General features: G+C 42.0%; 1 protein-coding gene across 9 annotated transcripts in view; it reads left to right on the top strand.

Moving 5' to 3' along the window:
• Window positions 1-1,002: 1,002 nt before the first annotated feature.
• kif1aa (kinesin family member 1Aa) overlaps window positions 1,003-13,163 on the top strand; it is a 31,193-nt gene continuing 19,032 nt past the window's right edge. For 3 of the 9 annotated variants that reach the window (XM_086115397.1, XM_086115391.1, XM_086115394.1), the window contains exons 1-17: window positions 1,003-1,280; window positions 3,896-4,045; window positions 7,383-7,456; window positions 7,533-7,715; window positions 7,963-8,028; window positions 8,308-8,486; window positions 8,676-8,787; window positions 8,979-9,056; window positions 9,144-9,209; window positions 9,667-9,684; window positions 9,770-9,848; window positions 9,928-10,006; window positions 10,294-10,436; window positions 11,185-11,223; window positions 11,841-11,974; window positions 12,555-12,634; window positions 12,743-12,818. In XM_086115397.1, the coding sequence (XP_085971523.1) occupies window positions 3,940-4,045; window positions 7,383-7,456; window positions 7,533-7,715; window positions 7,963-8,028; window positions 8,308-8,486; window positions 8,676-8,787; window positions 8,979-9,056; window positions 9,144-9,209; window positions 9,667-9,684; window positions 9,770-9,848; window positions 9,928-10,006; window positions 10,294-10,436; window positions 11,185-11,223; window positions 11,841-11,974; window positions 12,555-12,634; window positions 12,743-12,818 (1,512 nt within the window). In that variant the 5' untranslated portion in view covers window positions 1,003-1,280; window positions 3,896-3,939. The remainder of the gene's footprint in view (window positions 1,281-3,895; window positions 4,046-7,382; window positions 7,457-7,532; window positions 7,716-7,962; window positions 8,029-8,307; window positions 8,487-8,675; window positions 8,788-8,978; window positions 9,057-9,143; window positions 9,210-9,666; window positions 9,685-9,769; window positions 9,849-9,927; window positions 10,007-10,293; window positions 10,437-11,184; window positions 11,224-11,840; window positions 11,975-12,554; window positions 12,635-12,742; window positions 12,819-13,163) is intronic. The other 6 variants (XM_086115399.1, XM_086115393.1, XM_086115396.1 and 3 more) reach the window with 3 other exon arrangements.

Genomic DNA, 13,163 nt, shown 5'->3' with positions numbered 1-13,163 from the left:
TTCCCTGCCCTCCTCCTATCCTCTCATGACCCCGTATCCTTCAATCCACCCTTGCATTCTTCATCCCTACCTTCCTTCCATCCTTTCTCTCCTCTCGCATCCCCTTCTCCATCGCCCCTCCCTCTCCCCTACTCTCCCACCTTCTTTCCCTTAATCAAGAATGTTTCAAAATTGTCCACGGCCTTTTGTCCCACCCTATTGTAGTGACACAATGACATCTGAACAAAGAGAATTGTACGTCACACTTGGCAAGAGGGAAACAACTGGTCTAAATAATTTAAAATAGTCCCACCACTGTGTTTAGACATGGCAGAATAGAGATAGAAGTACCCGTAGGGGGCGCTCTTAACCTGCCTATTCACTGTACTGTATTAGGTACAAGCTGGGTGGCTAAATAGGTAGGGTACTAATGAAGATGACATGCTCCTAAGTCATTTGAATGGGAAATCATTATCATCACCATCTGTTGGTCTCTACTTGATCATAAATGTCCATCTTAAGAGATACATATTTCGAGAACCTAGCTCTCAGCGACTCACTTTCCTGTCTCACTCCCACGTTTCATACCTACTGACTTAGCATTTCGCTATTCGGCTAACTATTTAGTAAGCCTTTTGCCTATCTACCTGCCTTTGCAACCTATATTGCACGTCGTTAAGTATATAATTAGCAACCTAACTGGGAGCTAATCAACAACGCGTAACTAGTTTGGGTGTCACTTCGCTGGCTTTTGCAGAAAACATTTTGCTGAGTCAAAAATTTTATATATATATATATATATATACACACACACACACACACACATATCTATAGATACTGTATATCTACAGATAATATACACACACATATCTATAGATATAAATGCACGCCTTCATTGTCTCGGTAAATAAAAATAATCCTTAGTTTTTGGTATGACGTCAAGCATCGGATAGGTGCACTTCCTCCTCCCTTCTGGCTCTTCCTCCTATCGTCCATCTTCCCACACCGCGCTGTTCCGACCACTGCATTGATGCTGTTACCTCCCTCGGCGATGACGTCCCCGCCCCGTGGTTCGGTACAGCATCCTCCTCCGACACAACCATTTTGGACACCACCATCCACTCCAGACCCAAGCCCGCTGGTCAGCGGCCCCCACGGCCACCGCCTACCCCGAAAAGGCACCTCCTTTCACGGGTCGACAGAGGACACCGAGTCCTTTCGTCTTGATGGAGACTGGTCGTAGGCGGGAAGGATCCAATTGAAAATACGACTGAGGTCCACAAACACGGTGCTAACGTCACGTATGTACTATTTTATAAATATTTTGCTTTTATCCTACACAATTTGTCCGTTTTGGTGTTTGTTTGTGTTTTTGTGAGTGAGTGAGTGAGTGTGTTTTAAATCCCACCGACGTGGGCTCAGGGTGCGGCCATTGAGTAGACAGCCACTGTCTCCCACGGGACACTTATCATGTTTACACGTTATTGTATAATATTAATGTATGTAACATTAACACAGTTCAGAGGAATTTAGACGAATCAACTATGTTTACACAATTACATTAATTGAAGTGTAATTTCTTCTCCACATGACATTTCTATGCTGTTTATTTGTCAGAATTGTGCTAATTTCTGTCAAAATGTTACATCTTGGGAGGGACATGAGGTGTAGCCTTTTGTCATCAGCAGCTCGGTGACCGCCCTGACTGCCCTGCATCGTTATTACTGGCGCAAAACGTACAGAAAAATCATACAAATTACATCTTTTGGTATAGAAAATGCGCTGAATTATTATTTGTGTGTGTGTATGGGGGGGGGGTGGCGTGGGCTACACTATACGTGCCATCTGACTGACAAAGAAGATGCCACACATAACAGCCTGAATTAGTGGCACATGATATTCATTTTGGTGCTACTTGGCAAAGGCGGCAACCCCGATGACTCAGCAAAAACAGAGCATGACGCAACAGTATACCTTCGTAGACCTCATTTCTGACAGCATCAAGGGAGTAGCCCTGCAAGTGTGCCCATTTGGCGAAATAACACCCAAATGGAAAAGAGAGCGGAACTTCGTGTGAAGTAAGGGGACGCCTTCGAGGCAGAAAACACCCAAGGCGGTGTCCAATTACTTTGATCTACCCAGCGTTTCAGTGTCCAATCTTCTTATCATCGTAGATACTCCCTTGTGGATATAAAAACTATGACCACACTAATAGAACAGCTGAACTTTATTTGGGTTTAATCAGAGGCATTTTAAATGCTGACAGGAGTGTTGCTGACTCCAAGTTAAAATGGGTTTGCATGTGATTCTGATCACAGCCACATCCCAAGTATTAAAAGGGCAAGTCAAGTCAAAAATGTTCTTTACTATAATATGTTCTATGCGCCTCCATTAGTCTGATCATGGCATTCTGATTAAACTGCTAGCAAACTACCTACCTGCCTACCTACCTACCTACTTAGCACCCAAGCTGGTCACAGGTTTTCTCGCACTTTTAGCGAGAAAAGCTTTTAGCTACTCATGCTAGTGAGATAATAAGTGAGTACCATAGCTATAAGTTACGTTACAAGCTATGTTGCTAAGATGGGAGGTAGAAAACATGCTAGTGAGATAATAAATGTTTTCTACCTCCCATCTTAGCAAAGTAGCTTGTTGCTACTCAGCTACCAATTGGCTATTCTCTCGTCTGCCTGAATGCTTCCCATCCTGCCACTGTCGTTGCGTCATCCTGCTGCCTGCCTTCTGACTGCTATTGATGAATATTATCATTAACTCAATTGACAGGGATGAGTCACGCTTTTTCCCGACACACATTAGAGTGACAGCATTGTGGTTTTTAAGTTCCGCGAGGCCCGGGAATGTGGCGCTCTAATCCCGGGACACATGTTTTAGCTGCGCCTGCACATCTTTTGTCCGCCCCTCACTTTATCATGTGTCGCTATGGCAGCAGCTGACCATGCGCCCGCCGCCATTGTCCCAAACATCCGCTCCTAAAGTCATATTCTTTCTTGGACACCAGAACGTCTTCAGTTGTGCTGCTAAACTCTGACTCACACACCTAAGAGAACTGATTCACTTGAATCACCCTGAGTCAGTGGTGTTTACAGTGAATCCGCTAATTTGAGTCAGTGAACTGAGTTTGTGGAGTCTGTTGTGTTTCTAGTGAGTACGCTAACTTGAGTAAGTGAATCGAATTATCCGAGTCTGTGGTGTTTCCAGTGAGCCTGATGATTGGCTCCACACCTTGGGTGAGCCCGCAAGCTCCAGTCAGTGAACGGATAAAATCGCATCAGCTAAATTGAATCAATGAAGCAAACCATTCGACTCTTTTCTGTGAGTCTGCTGACTGGAGTCAGTGAACCGAATGATTTGAGTCTGCCGTGTTACTGGTGACTTCGTTAACTTGATTCAGTCAGTACACCGAATTATCTGAAGTTGCGGTCCTGATGGCAATCCTAGTAACTTCAGTCAGTTATTTGCATCACTTGAATTTTTTGCGAGTCCACTACCCTGATTCGGGGAACCGGTAAAACTGACTCATTTGAGTCAACGAACTGATAAAACAGAAATATCAGAGTCTATTTGACTCAGTGATACGAATCATCTGAGTCGGCGGTGTTTCCAGGGAGTCCACCAACTCAAGTCAGTGAACCAAATCATCCAAGTCGACTGTTTTCTCAGTGGGTCTGTATACTCGAGCCAGTGAAACGAATTATTCAAGTCTGCAGTGTTTCCAGTGCGTCCGCTCGCTCGATTCAGTGAAAGAAATGTTCAGATTCCCACCTAGAGTCGAATCATAAATCCAGGCTAATCTCTAACTGTCCAGCTCTAGTCTGCAGGAAGTTGTCATTCTTTTTTTTATTCGTTGACGTACAGCAAAAGTAACTAGAATTCCCTGTTCGATTTCCCTCCACAGAGCTGCGGTGGTCCAAATAAGTCGGCTAAGAAAGGCGGTGCACCATGGCGGGAGCCTCTGTGAAGGTGGCGGTCCGCGTCCGGCCTTTCAACTCCAGGGAGATGAGCAAAGAGAGCAAATGCATCATCCAGATGTCAGGAAACACTACCAGTGAGTTGTAACCACACCCATATTTCAATTTCGAGGGTAGTAGATGGAATAGCAATTGTGTTCTTTTGTTCAATCACTTTATTTTACAAGTCCGTATCGCTCCAAATTATTTCCCTGAAAAATTTATATTTTACTCTCTTCCGAGTGTAAAAAATTGCTTTGTTTAGACTGAGACCAAATATAGTCTTTTTAGAGTAAAATGTACTTTACGAAGTTTACAGTGTGGCATCGCCTATGGACGAGACACTGGATATGTGGTCTGCTCGCTGAGTTAAAGCCACACGTCAATAATAGATGAAGCCTTGTGAAATATTTAACGTTTGGCCTAATTTAAACCTTTGCTGTTCCCTGTGTCGCGTCACGGCTGACTAAACGACAACATGACTTCTCAGCTGTGCGCCTTTATGATTTTTTTTTTTTTTTTTTGCTGGGCTCAAGTTAAATGAAAAACACAACTGTGATATGCAGTCATTCCACAATATTGTGTGTATCCATTTTTAAGTTCGGACATAAATTATGTGTGTATCATCCACCTTTTCGTTCCATGGAGCATGTTTACCTCATTTTTTGGCTTCCCAAAACTTCTCCATCGTAGTCTGTTTTTTTTTTCTTTTTTTAGTTTATGGTCATTCCACAATGTAATATTCTCAATCCAGTCTACTTTGGTTCATAATAGTCCTTTTTATTGTGTTTTAAACCATAATTTCACTTAAGTCCGTTGCAATGCAGCTTGGTGTCCACGTAAAGACTTGCCCATCGACATTCGGTGTTCACTGGATGTGTCTTGGGAGCGTGTGTGTGTTGGGGGGGAGGGGGAAGGGTGTGTGAACGAGTTCATTGCTTCTGCAAACGGCACATAAACGTCTCCTTGTCTTCCTGTCGTCTTTGTTGCCATGCTGCTCGACAGGCTGCTTCCCACATGGCAGGAGAATGACAGACATCTTTTTTTTTTAGAAGGGCAGGGCTGTTGGGATGGAGAGGTTTTCTCCCACGCTGAGATGAATTAGGATGCAAGACACTGAGCTAAAGCAATAATCGGCCTCTTGTTGGAGAGCGCTTAGCCCTTAGCCTGAAACACGCATGGACCCCTTCAATCAAAATGACAGAGTTCCTGCGTTTTTTTTTTCTGGCACGGCTTCTTGAGACTTTTCTGTGGGTCGGCTCATAATAGACATGTCTACCAAATTTCAGGTTGTCAAGTGAAACGGACTTCTGGGGCTGAATTTTCAAATTGTGGAGTTATTGGAGTTTCATGCTTGTTTTATGTTGAGAGGGAAAAAATTTCATCTGTGCTCTATGTTACACATACAATACATTTGACTATAAAGTTTTATCCAATCCAATCCAATCCAATGCTTATGAATATTCAAATTTGTACCAATTGGACAAACTTAAGTCCATCTCTGAAGGGTCTCTCGAAATGGCTATAATCAAAATCAAGTCAAAATGGCTGACTTTCTGTTTTTTTTTTTTAACCTGGCAAATTGAGACCATACCCAATGACAACCACTCAAACCCTTTGTTATTTAGGAGGGATGGGTGAGAACCTAAACAGGTATCGCATCGGGCTAATACTGGCCCTATTTTAAAGTATCGGATAATCGTAGAGGCTGCCAATACCAGCCACAGGTACTAAAGGCCGAAAAAAAAAATCAGACATTGAGTAAGTCCTCCTTGGCAGTAGTTGGCCCTACGCTGTGTCAGTTTCACACAATGGTCAATCATCATCTCCCTAAGGAAGAAAGATCATTGTTCATAATTTTTTTTGTCATTGTTTTAAAGAAAAGTTAACGTATCAAAAGTACTAGATGTATCGGTGTTCAGTATACGTGACTATTCAAAGAATAAATACACATATTGGTGTAAGTCTGAATAAAAATGGTATTGAATATCCATTTTATTTCACATCACTAATTTGTCTAGTTTAGATTGTTTGTATTCAGTAGCTTTTGGGCAAAATCTGTAAGACAAGAATGCTTTTGAAACATTTTTTAAAATTACAGTAAAATGGCTGCTTTAAACCAAAAGGACTGTCAGGACTGACAGGATGTCTTTTCTTGCAAGGCGTCTTGACAATTTTTGGTGGGTCTACCTATGATAGACATCCTGACGAAATGTCCTATTGACAAGTGAAAGTGGCTTCGAGGGCTGAATTTTAAAAAGTGAGCATGACTTATTGTTATTTCCTTTTCCATCCAGCTCTTGCATCGGATGTCATTAGGTTGTGTACCGACCGGTGTGAGCAAACGAGCACTCAGCTGCTGCCACGCCCGTGCTGCCCTCGTGAAAAGAAATTCATGCGTGGTACACAGAAAGACGTGCTCGGCGTACTAATAGCGCCGCTCAGAGTGGCGTCACCGGCAGAGCACAGCGAGGGGCGCTGACGTCAGCCCACGAGCTCATTAGAACCTCCGCCGCTCTAGGTCACGTCTTGAAAGGCCGGTGTGGTGCTTCCCTTTCCGGGCAAGGAATGAGATGTTCATCTTCTAAAATGACCGGCCAATAATGGGTTTTACTGGAAGGTTTCTACCCGTCCTTTTTTTCCTGACACATTTATACTATGCTTGACAAATACAATCACTAAAAATATACTGACTAATTGTTATCCATGAATGTTAGATTTCAGAAAAATAATTTAGTATTTATTTTCATTGAATACAAAACAGATGATGGATATCATCACAATTGAGAGAACAATTGTTCATGTAATCAAAATCTATCACTAAATAAATAACACATTTGATAAGAATAAAAAATAATACTGTACATTTTATCCATCATGTATTTTTTATTTACATCATTATTGACTGCTGAAGAATTGTGGTTATTTTACTTCCTGCTCTTTATTTGATCTGTTTTCATGTAATTTATATTTTGTGTAGTTTTGAAATAATGGTTGAGGAATATCTTTGATTAATTAAAAACAGAGAATAATAAATATATACTCGTATTTATTTATTTGTATTTTTCACATATTTTATATTTTATATATATTTAAATCTATAATTATAAGTGCGTCAATAATTATAAATACATTATTTGTATGCATTTTTATTTATGTAATCACTGTTTTAAAAGTTTGATTTTTTTTTCGCCCCAGTTTATCTGATCTGTTTTCATTGAATTAAAAAAAAACGTTGAAAATGTATGTAGTAATTTATTGTTTTGTCAGAAATGTTTTTGGTCTGTTTTATTAGGTGATTAACTTTTGCATCCTCATTTTTTTATTGAATAAAAATAATCAACAGTAAGTCATTCATTTAAAACCCCAATGAGGAAAATGCTTCAGAAAATGGATGCATGGATAATATTTTCTCCTTGTCCTTCTGTCTTCCAGCCATTATTAACCCCAAGCAGGCCAAAGACAACAAGAGCTTCAACTTTGATTACTCCTACTGGTCACACACTTCGGTAACCTCCCACAAACACGCACCTCGATGCTGTGCATTGTTCATATTCACAAATATGTTTTCATTGCCACCGGCAGCCCGAGGATGTGAACTACGCATCTCAAATGCTCGTCTACAAAGACATCGGCGAGGAAATGCTGCTGCACGCCTTCGAGGGTTATAACGTCTGCATCTTTGCGTACGGACAGACAGGCGCCGGCAAGTCGTACACTATGATGGGAAAACAAGACGTCAAAGATCAACAGGGCATTATCCCGCTGGTACGCATGTGTAGTGATGACTCATCCAATAAACTGTTTCTCCATGACATCACATGTAGTTCCGGGTGGCATTTGACTTCGGCAGAGGATTTGATTTACAGTGTCCTCCTCGACCAGAGGTTCTTTCTGCTACTCGGAAGAACCCTGTGATCTGTGTTTTTTTTACAAACATTATGAAAAGGTTAATTATGAGGATGATTGTGTGATTGTGACGATGTCCTGATGAATGTCATTTTCCCACTTGCAGCTGTGTGAAGATCTCTTTACCAAAATCAGCGACAACACAGACAACAGTATGTCCTACTCCGTGGAGGTTAGAGCCCACATTTTGTCCCCTTTCTCATCCTTTTGTTGGATGCACACAAAATTGTGGCGCGACCAAAGCAGAAACAAAAATGTATTGACTATTTTCAGGCATTAAAAAAAAAAAAAAGATTAAAAATAACATACCGACAATAAGGCTGCACCCAACAATTATTTTAATAATCAATTAATCTCTCAATCATTTTATCGATTAATCGATAAATGTTGATTATTCGATGAATTGAACAAAGTTTTTGTGTTTCAGTGCTGACTTGTTGCCTCTTGGTAGGTGAGCTACATGGAAATCTACTGCGAGCGTGTGCGTGACCTGCTCAACCCCAAGAACAAAGGCAACCTGCGGGTGCGAGAACATCCGCTGATGGGCCCCTATGTGGAGGACCTGTCCAAGTTGGCTGTCACCTCCTACAATGACATCCAGGATCTGATGGACTCTGGCAACAAAGCCAGGTAGGGCAGACTCAAACCTCAACTACCGTAGTATCTTGATTGACAAGGGCTCTAACTTGAGTGTTTTTCGAGTTACGAGCAGTCGCTTGTTCGATTTACTTGCACTTCTGGGGCGGTAAAAAGGGTTGGGGGACCACTGCTATAAAGCATTCTGCAGACAAACTGAAGTGACTGCCTTTCTCCCGACAGGACGGTGGCTGCTACCAACATGAACGAGACCAGCAGTCGTTCACACGCCGTTTTTAACATCATCTTCACTCAGAAACGCCACGACGCCGACACCGACAACACCTCTGAGAAGGTAACACACACACACACACACAACGTTTTGTGGATGTAACTCAACACAACGGCACAAGGAAAAAACTGGTGTGGCTGCCAAGAATGTCATTGTGCACTCCGTGGTGTCACCACATGTCAGAGTCATTGTCATAATATGAAGAAGCTTTGAATGTTTTCTTGACTGGAGTCTCCTCAACTCTGCGCTTTCAGGTGAGTAAAATCAGTTTGGTGGATTTGGCCGGCAGCGAGAGAGCTGATTCCACTGGAGCCAAAGGGACCAGACTGAAGGTAGGACTTTTGTTTTTTCAAAAATTTCACACCTTTTAGACGAACACATTCAAATCATCATGTGACCTTATTTTTGCTGGGCCACAGGAAGGAGCCAACATCAACAAATCCCTAACCACACTGGGAAAAGTCATCTCCGCTTTGGCAGAAGTGGTGAGAGTTATTCCGAAATTCTTCTCATTGTACAAATCGAACCAGAACAAGAACTAGATCAAGTCCCAGCACTGAGACATGAAACAGTACAAGAGACAGAAACATAACAAGAATTAGAACACAATATAGAAAAAGAACCTCAACCACAATCAGAGCTACAACTATAACCAGAACTAGAGCCTGAACCAGAACTAGGACAAGTACCAGGACCTGAACCAGTTCAAGAATAAGAGGCAGAAGTGGAAAGCCTGAATAAACCCCCCTGAACAATAAAAATTGGACTAGAACATGGTTAAGTACCTGGACTCAAAGAAGAAGTGGAAGCAGACCCACTCGAGGAACAGAACAAGAACAACGGCTAGAACTATTTCCAGAAGTAGAGCTAATAGAACTAACACCGTTCACCTTTATTCATGTGTGTTAATTATGATGATGTTCACACTGTGGTTCATTTCAGGACTCTGGACCAAACAAGGTATGCCAAACTAATTATTTTCAGATAACTAACTAAACATAAGCTTCCTGGCAGAGGTAATAACCCAGCCTTCACTAATACGCAGAACAAAAAGAAGAAGAAAGTGGAAAGTTTCATTCCTTATCGCGATTCAGTTCTGACTTGGCTACTCCGAGAGAATCTTGGTAGGTATCAGCTAATCTCTATGAAGTGCCTTTTCTCATTTAAACTCTGCTAATGCTGCGTGTTTCCACTTTGCATCAGGCGGGAATTCACGCACAGCCATGGTGGCTGCGCTGAGCCCGGCGGACATTAACTATGATGAGACACTCAGCACACTCAGGTAAAAACAGCGCGCCGACCTCTCTGCTTTTGCCACATAAAATCCAATCCAAATGTATTGTAAAGCAATTTCAAAAGAGCAAAGTTAAAATTCTGGTCAACTTTTACACCGAGCCTTTTTAAATAACAGCATTATAAGTACAAACCGATAGAAAGAAATCCGGACCTAAAATTGAACCTTGGGGAACTCCATATGAAAGGGGAGCAGATGAATATAATTCAACCAGTTACATAAATGCTCTGTCTTCCCAGAAACTTACTTGTGGTAATGTGTGTTCATGATGGCAGGTATGCCGACCGCGCCAAGCAAATCCGCTGCAACGCAGTCATCAACGAGGATCCTAACAACCGGCTGGTGCGTGAGCTAAAGGAGGAGGTGTCTCGCCTGAAAGACCTGCTTTTTGCCCAAGGCCTGGGTGACATCATCGAGAGTGAGTGCACATCTTTTGCAGCTTTTGGACATAAAAGTCCCTTTGAAATAGTGTTCCTGGTAGGACAGCATCATTGCAAAAGTAATTTTTTTAATGTTTAGTTAATATTAAAACCAAACATGGCTAAAAACGGCAATATGATGGTCGTAAGACAGTACAATTTGTAAATAAGAAGATCCAAAACAAGCGCACAAGCTTATTGCTAACGTCATGTGAAACATAGATGGGCTAAAGAAAATTAGCACAAATGTTAAAAACCTTTAAACAACTGCTATTTTAACCCACAGCAGCATTACACACAAACAAAGCATACAACCTTACTAACAGCAGCCATAGACCTTCTTTGTCTCTTGTTTTTGCTCTTAATTAAGCTGCATCTACATCCAATTACACCTCAATGCTGCCCGGCATGTTTTGGCACCGTGTGGTACTACAGCGTCGGTCTCCAACTCCAAAGTGGGACTTGTTTGTTTGTTTGTTTGTTTATTGAACATAAAACATATATACAGTAATAATTTGACAGAAAATAAGGACTTGCCTGTAAAACCCATAAAAATGATCTCTAAAAATCATTCATGAGGTGATACATAGTGAGGGGTTGCTGTAATGGCGAATGATTTTAAAGTCAGCATTCTAATTGATGTTAATTGAAGAGCACTTTAACCTTAATACCGGTTCTGTCATTAGCTAATGAAGTCATTAGCCTGTGGTACTTGTCTTATTCTGTCTTTCTCTTTCTCTCTCCAAGCCTTTCGAGGGTCTGCTGCTGAGATCGAGGGTTTGAAACGTGTGTTGTTGTTGGTTTCTCGCTCTTCTGCCAGCTTTGCATCACATTCAAATGTCAGCTTTATTTGCCCTTTGCCCTGCGTTACATAATGACACGCAATTTGCAAATGCTACAGTGCAGCAGAGATAATGCTCATGGTCTTCACAGAGTATTTAAACATTCTTAAATAATTTGCCGCCAGCCCTTCTGCCTGAAGACGGCTGGGATAGACTCCAGCACATCAGCGGCCCTCGCAAGGATAAGTGCTGATTCACCTCACATAGCTCTAGTTAAACGCTAGCGCCTCCACACTGAGATGACTCAGCTGACAATCGGGCTGTGCAATTAAAGCTAAAAAATAACAATGACAGAAAAAAAGTGCAGCGTTGAAATGAGATGCACTGTTAATCAGTCACAGAAATGGCTTCGCTGTTATATTTCATTTGTAATCCTCGCTTATCTGAAATGGCGTATGAGCGTAATACATTCAGCAGCTTGTTTATTTTTAACTTGATGGCTGCAGTGTTCCATCTTTTTCATTGTCGCTTGTTGGCTTGCTTGTCGCACGGCGAGAGAAATAATAACAGCAAAGGCCTCAGTTATCATTGACAGGTTTTTCTCTGTCTTTTGCTTTCCAGTGACCAACGCCATGACGGGCATGAGTCCTTCGCCGTCACTGTCAGCCCTTTCCAGCCGCGCTGGCTCCATCGCCAGCCTGCACGACCGCATCATGTTCAGCCCGGCCAATGAGGAGGCCATTGAGCGCCTGAAGGTGAGTGTGGAGGCAAAATTAAAAACATCCAATTCAAATTTGTCCTGAATTTTAAAAATTCAGCCCCCAAAGTCAGTTTCCCCTTAGAAACATGAAACTTGGCAGGCATACATATCATGAGTAGACCCACAAAAAAGTCTCTAAAAGCCACACCTAAAAAGACACAGGAACTCTCCCTGTTTGGGATGAAGTGGCCATTTTAAGGGTCATACGGTCCAATGAAGTTACCAAATTTTGAATTGCAAATGATAATTGATGCTAATTTATAAAACTGTTGAATTTTGGTCAGTGTGTGTGGGCCGAGCATGGCAGCAGAGTTTGATGATTTGCCGTAAACCCTGATATTCTAATGACCTTGCAATTATGAAAATTCAGCCCCAAACCTTTCCCTTTCTTTTGGTAGGCATGTCTATCATTAGGAGACGCACAAAAAGTCTCAAGAAGCCAAAAGACACAGCATGTCAGCCCTTTTGCTTTGAAACGGTCATTTATCAAAGGCTACCTACCACAGGCAGAAATGAGGAAACGCTCCAATTGTACTCCTTTTTTAATTTTTTTTTTTTTTTTTTATAAACATCAGGAAACTGAGAAAATCATCGCAGAGCTCAACGAGACATGGGAAGAGAAACTTCGTCGGACTGAAGCCATTCGAATGGAACGGTGACCTACAACTTCCCGTCAATGACAAAGACTCACTCTGAGCATGGGACTCTTGTTACATAGCGATTAGCATGTTGCAGCTAACTCAAACATTGTCTTCATCCACAGAGAGGCCCTGCTGGCAGAAATGGGTGTGGCCATGCGCGAAGACGGCGGCACAGTTGGCGTTTTCTCCCCCAAGAAGGTAATCGGACATCCACTGAGTTGACTCCTCAAAGTGCTTTGAAGCATTTGAAGAATAAACGGCCTCTTTATTCGCCCTCTAAGCCGTCAGACAGCCACAGAAAGCCCCAGGCTGTGTTTATTGACACTGTCGGGCTGTTTTCCCCTAACGAGGTTTGTAGCGGAGAAGTGTGCGAGTGCTTTTGAGTCTGACCTTGATTAAGTTTTATCTCAAGAGCTCCCGAGACTGCCTGACAGTATTGAAGATAAAGACAGATAAAGCTAGCTTTATTTGCATGTTTTCTCTCTACGAGATTGCTTTGTGTGGGCTCTGTGATATGCAGTGTTTGCATAATGTTTATACTTC

Source organism: Hippocampus guttulatus, chromosome 7 (genome assembly GCF_054856545.1).
Source record: "Hippocampus guttulatus isolate MCC_2025c chromosome 7, RoL_Hgut_1.0, whole genome shotgun sequence".
In the NCBI taxonomy this organism is placed as follows: Eukaryota; Metazoa; Chordata; class Actinopteri; order Syngnathiformes; family Syngnathidae; genus Hippocampus; species Hippocampus guttulatus.
This window is presented reverse-complemented; position numbering and strand designations above follow the sequence as displayed.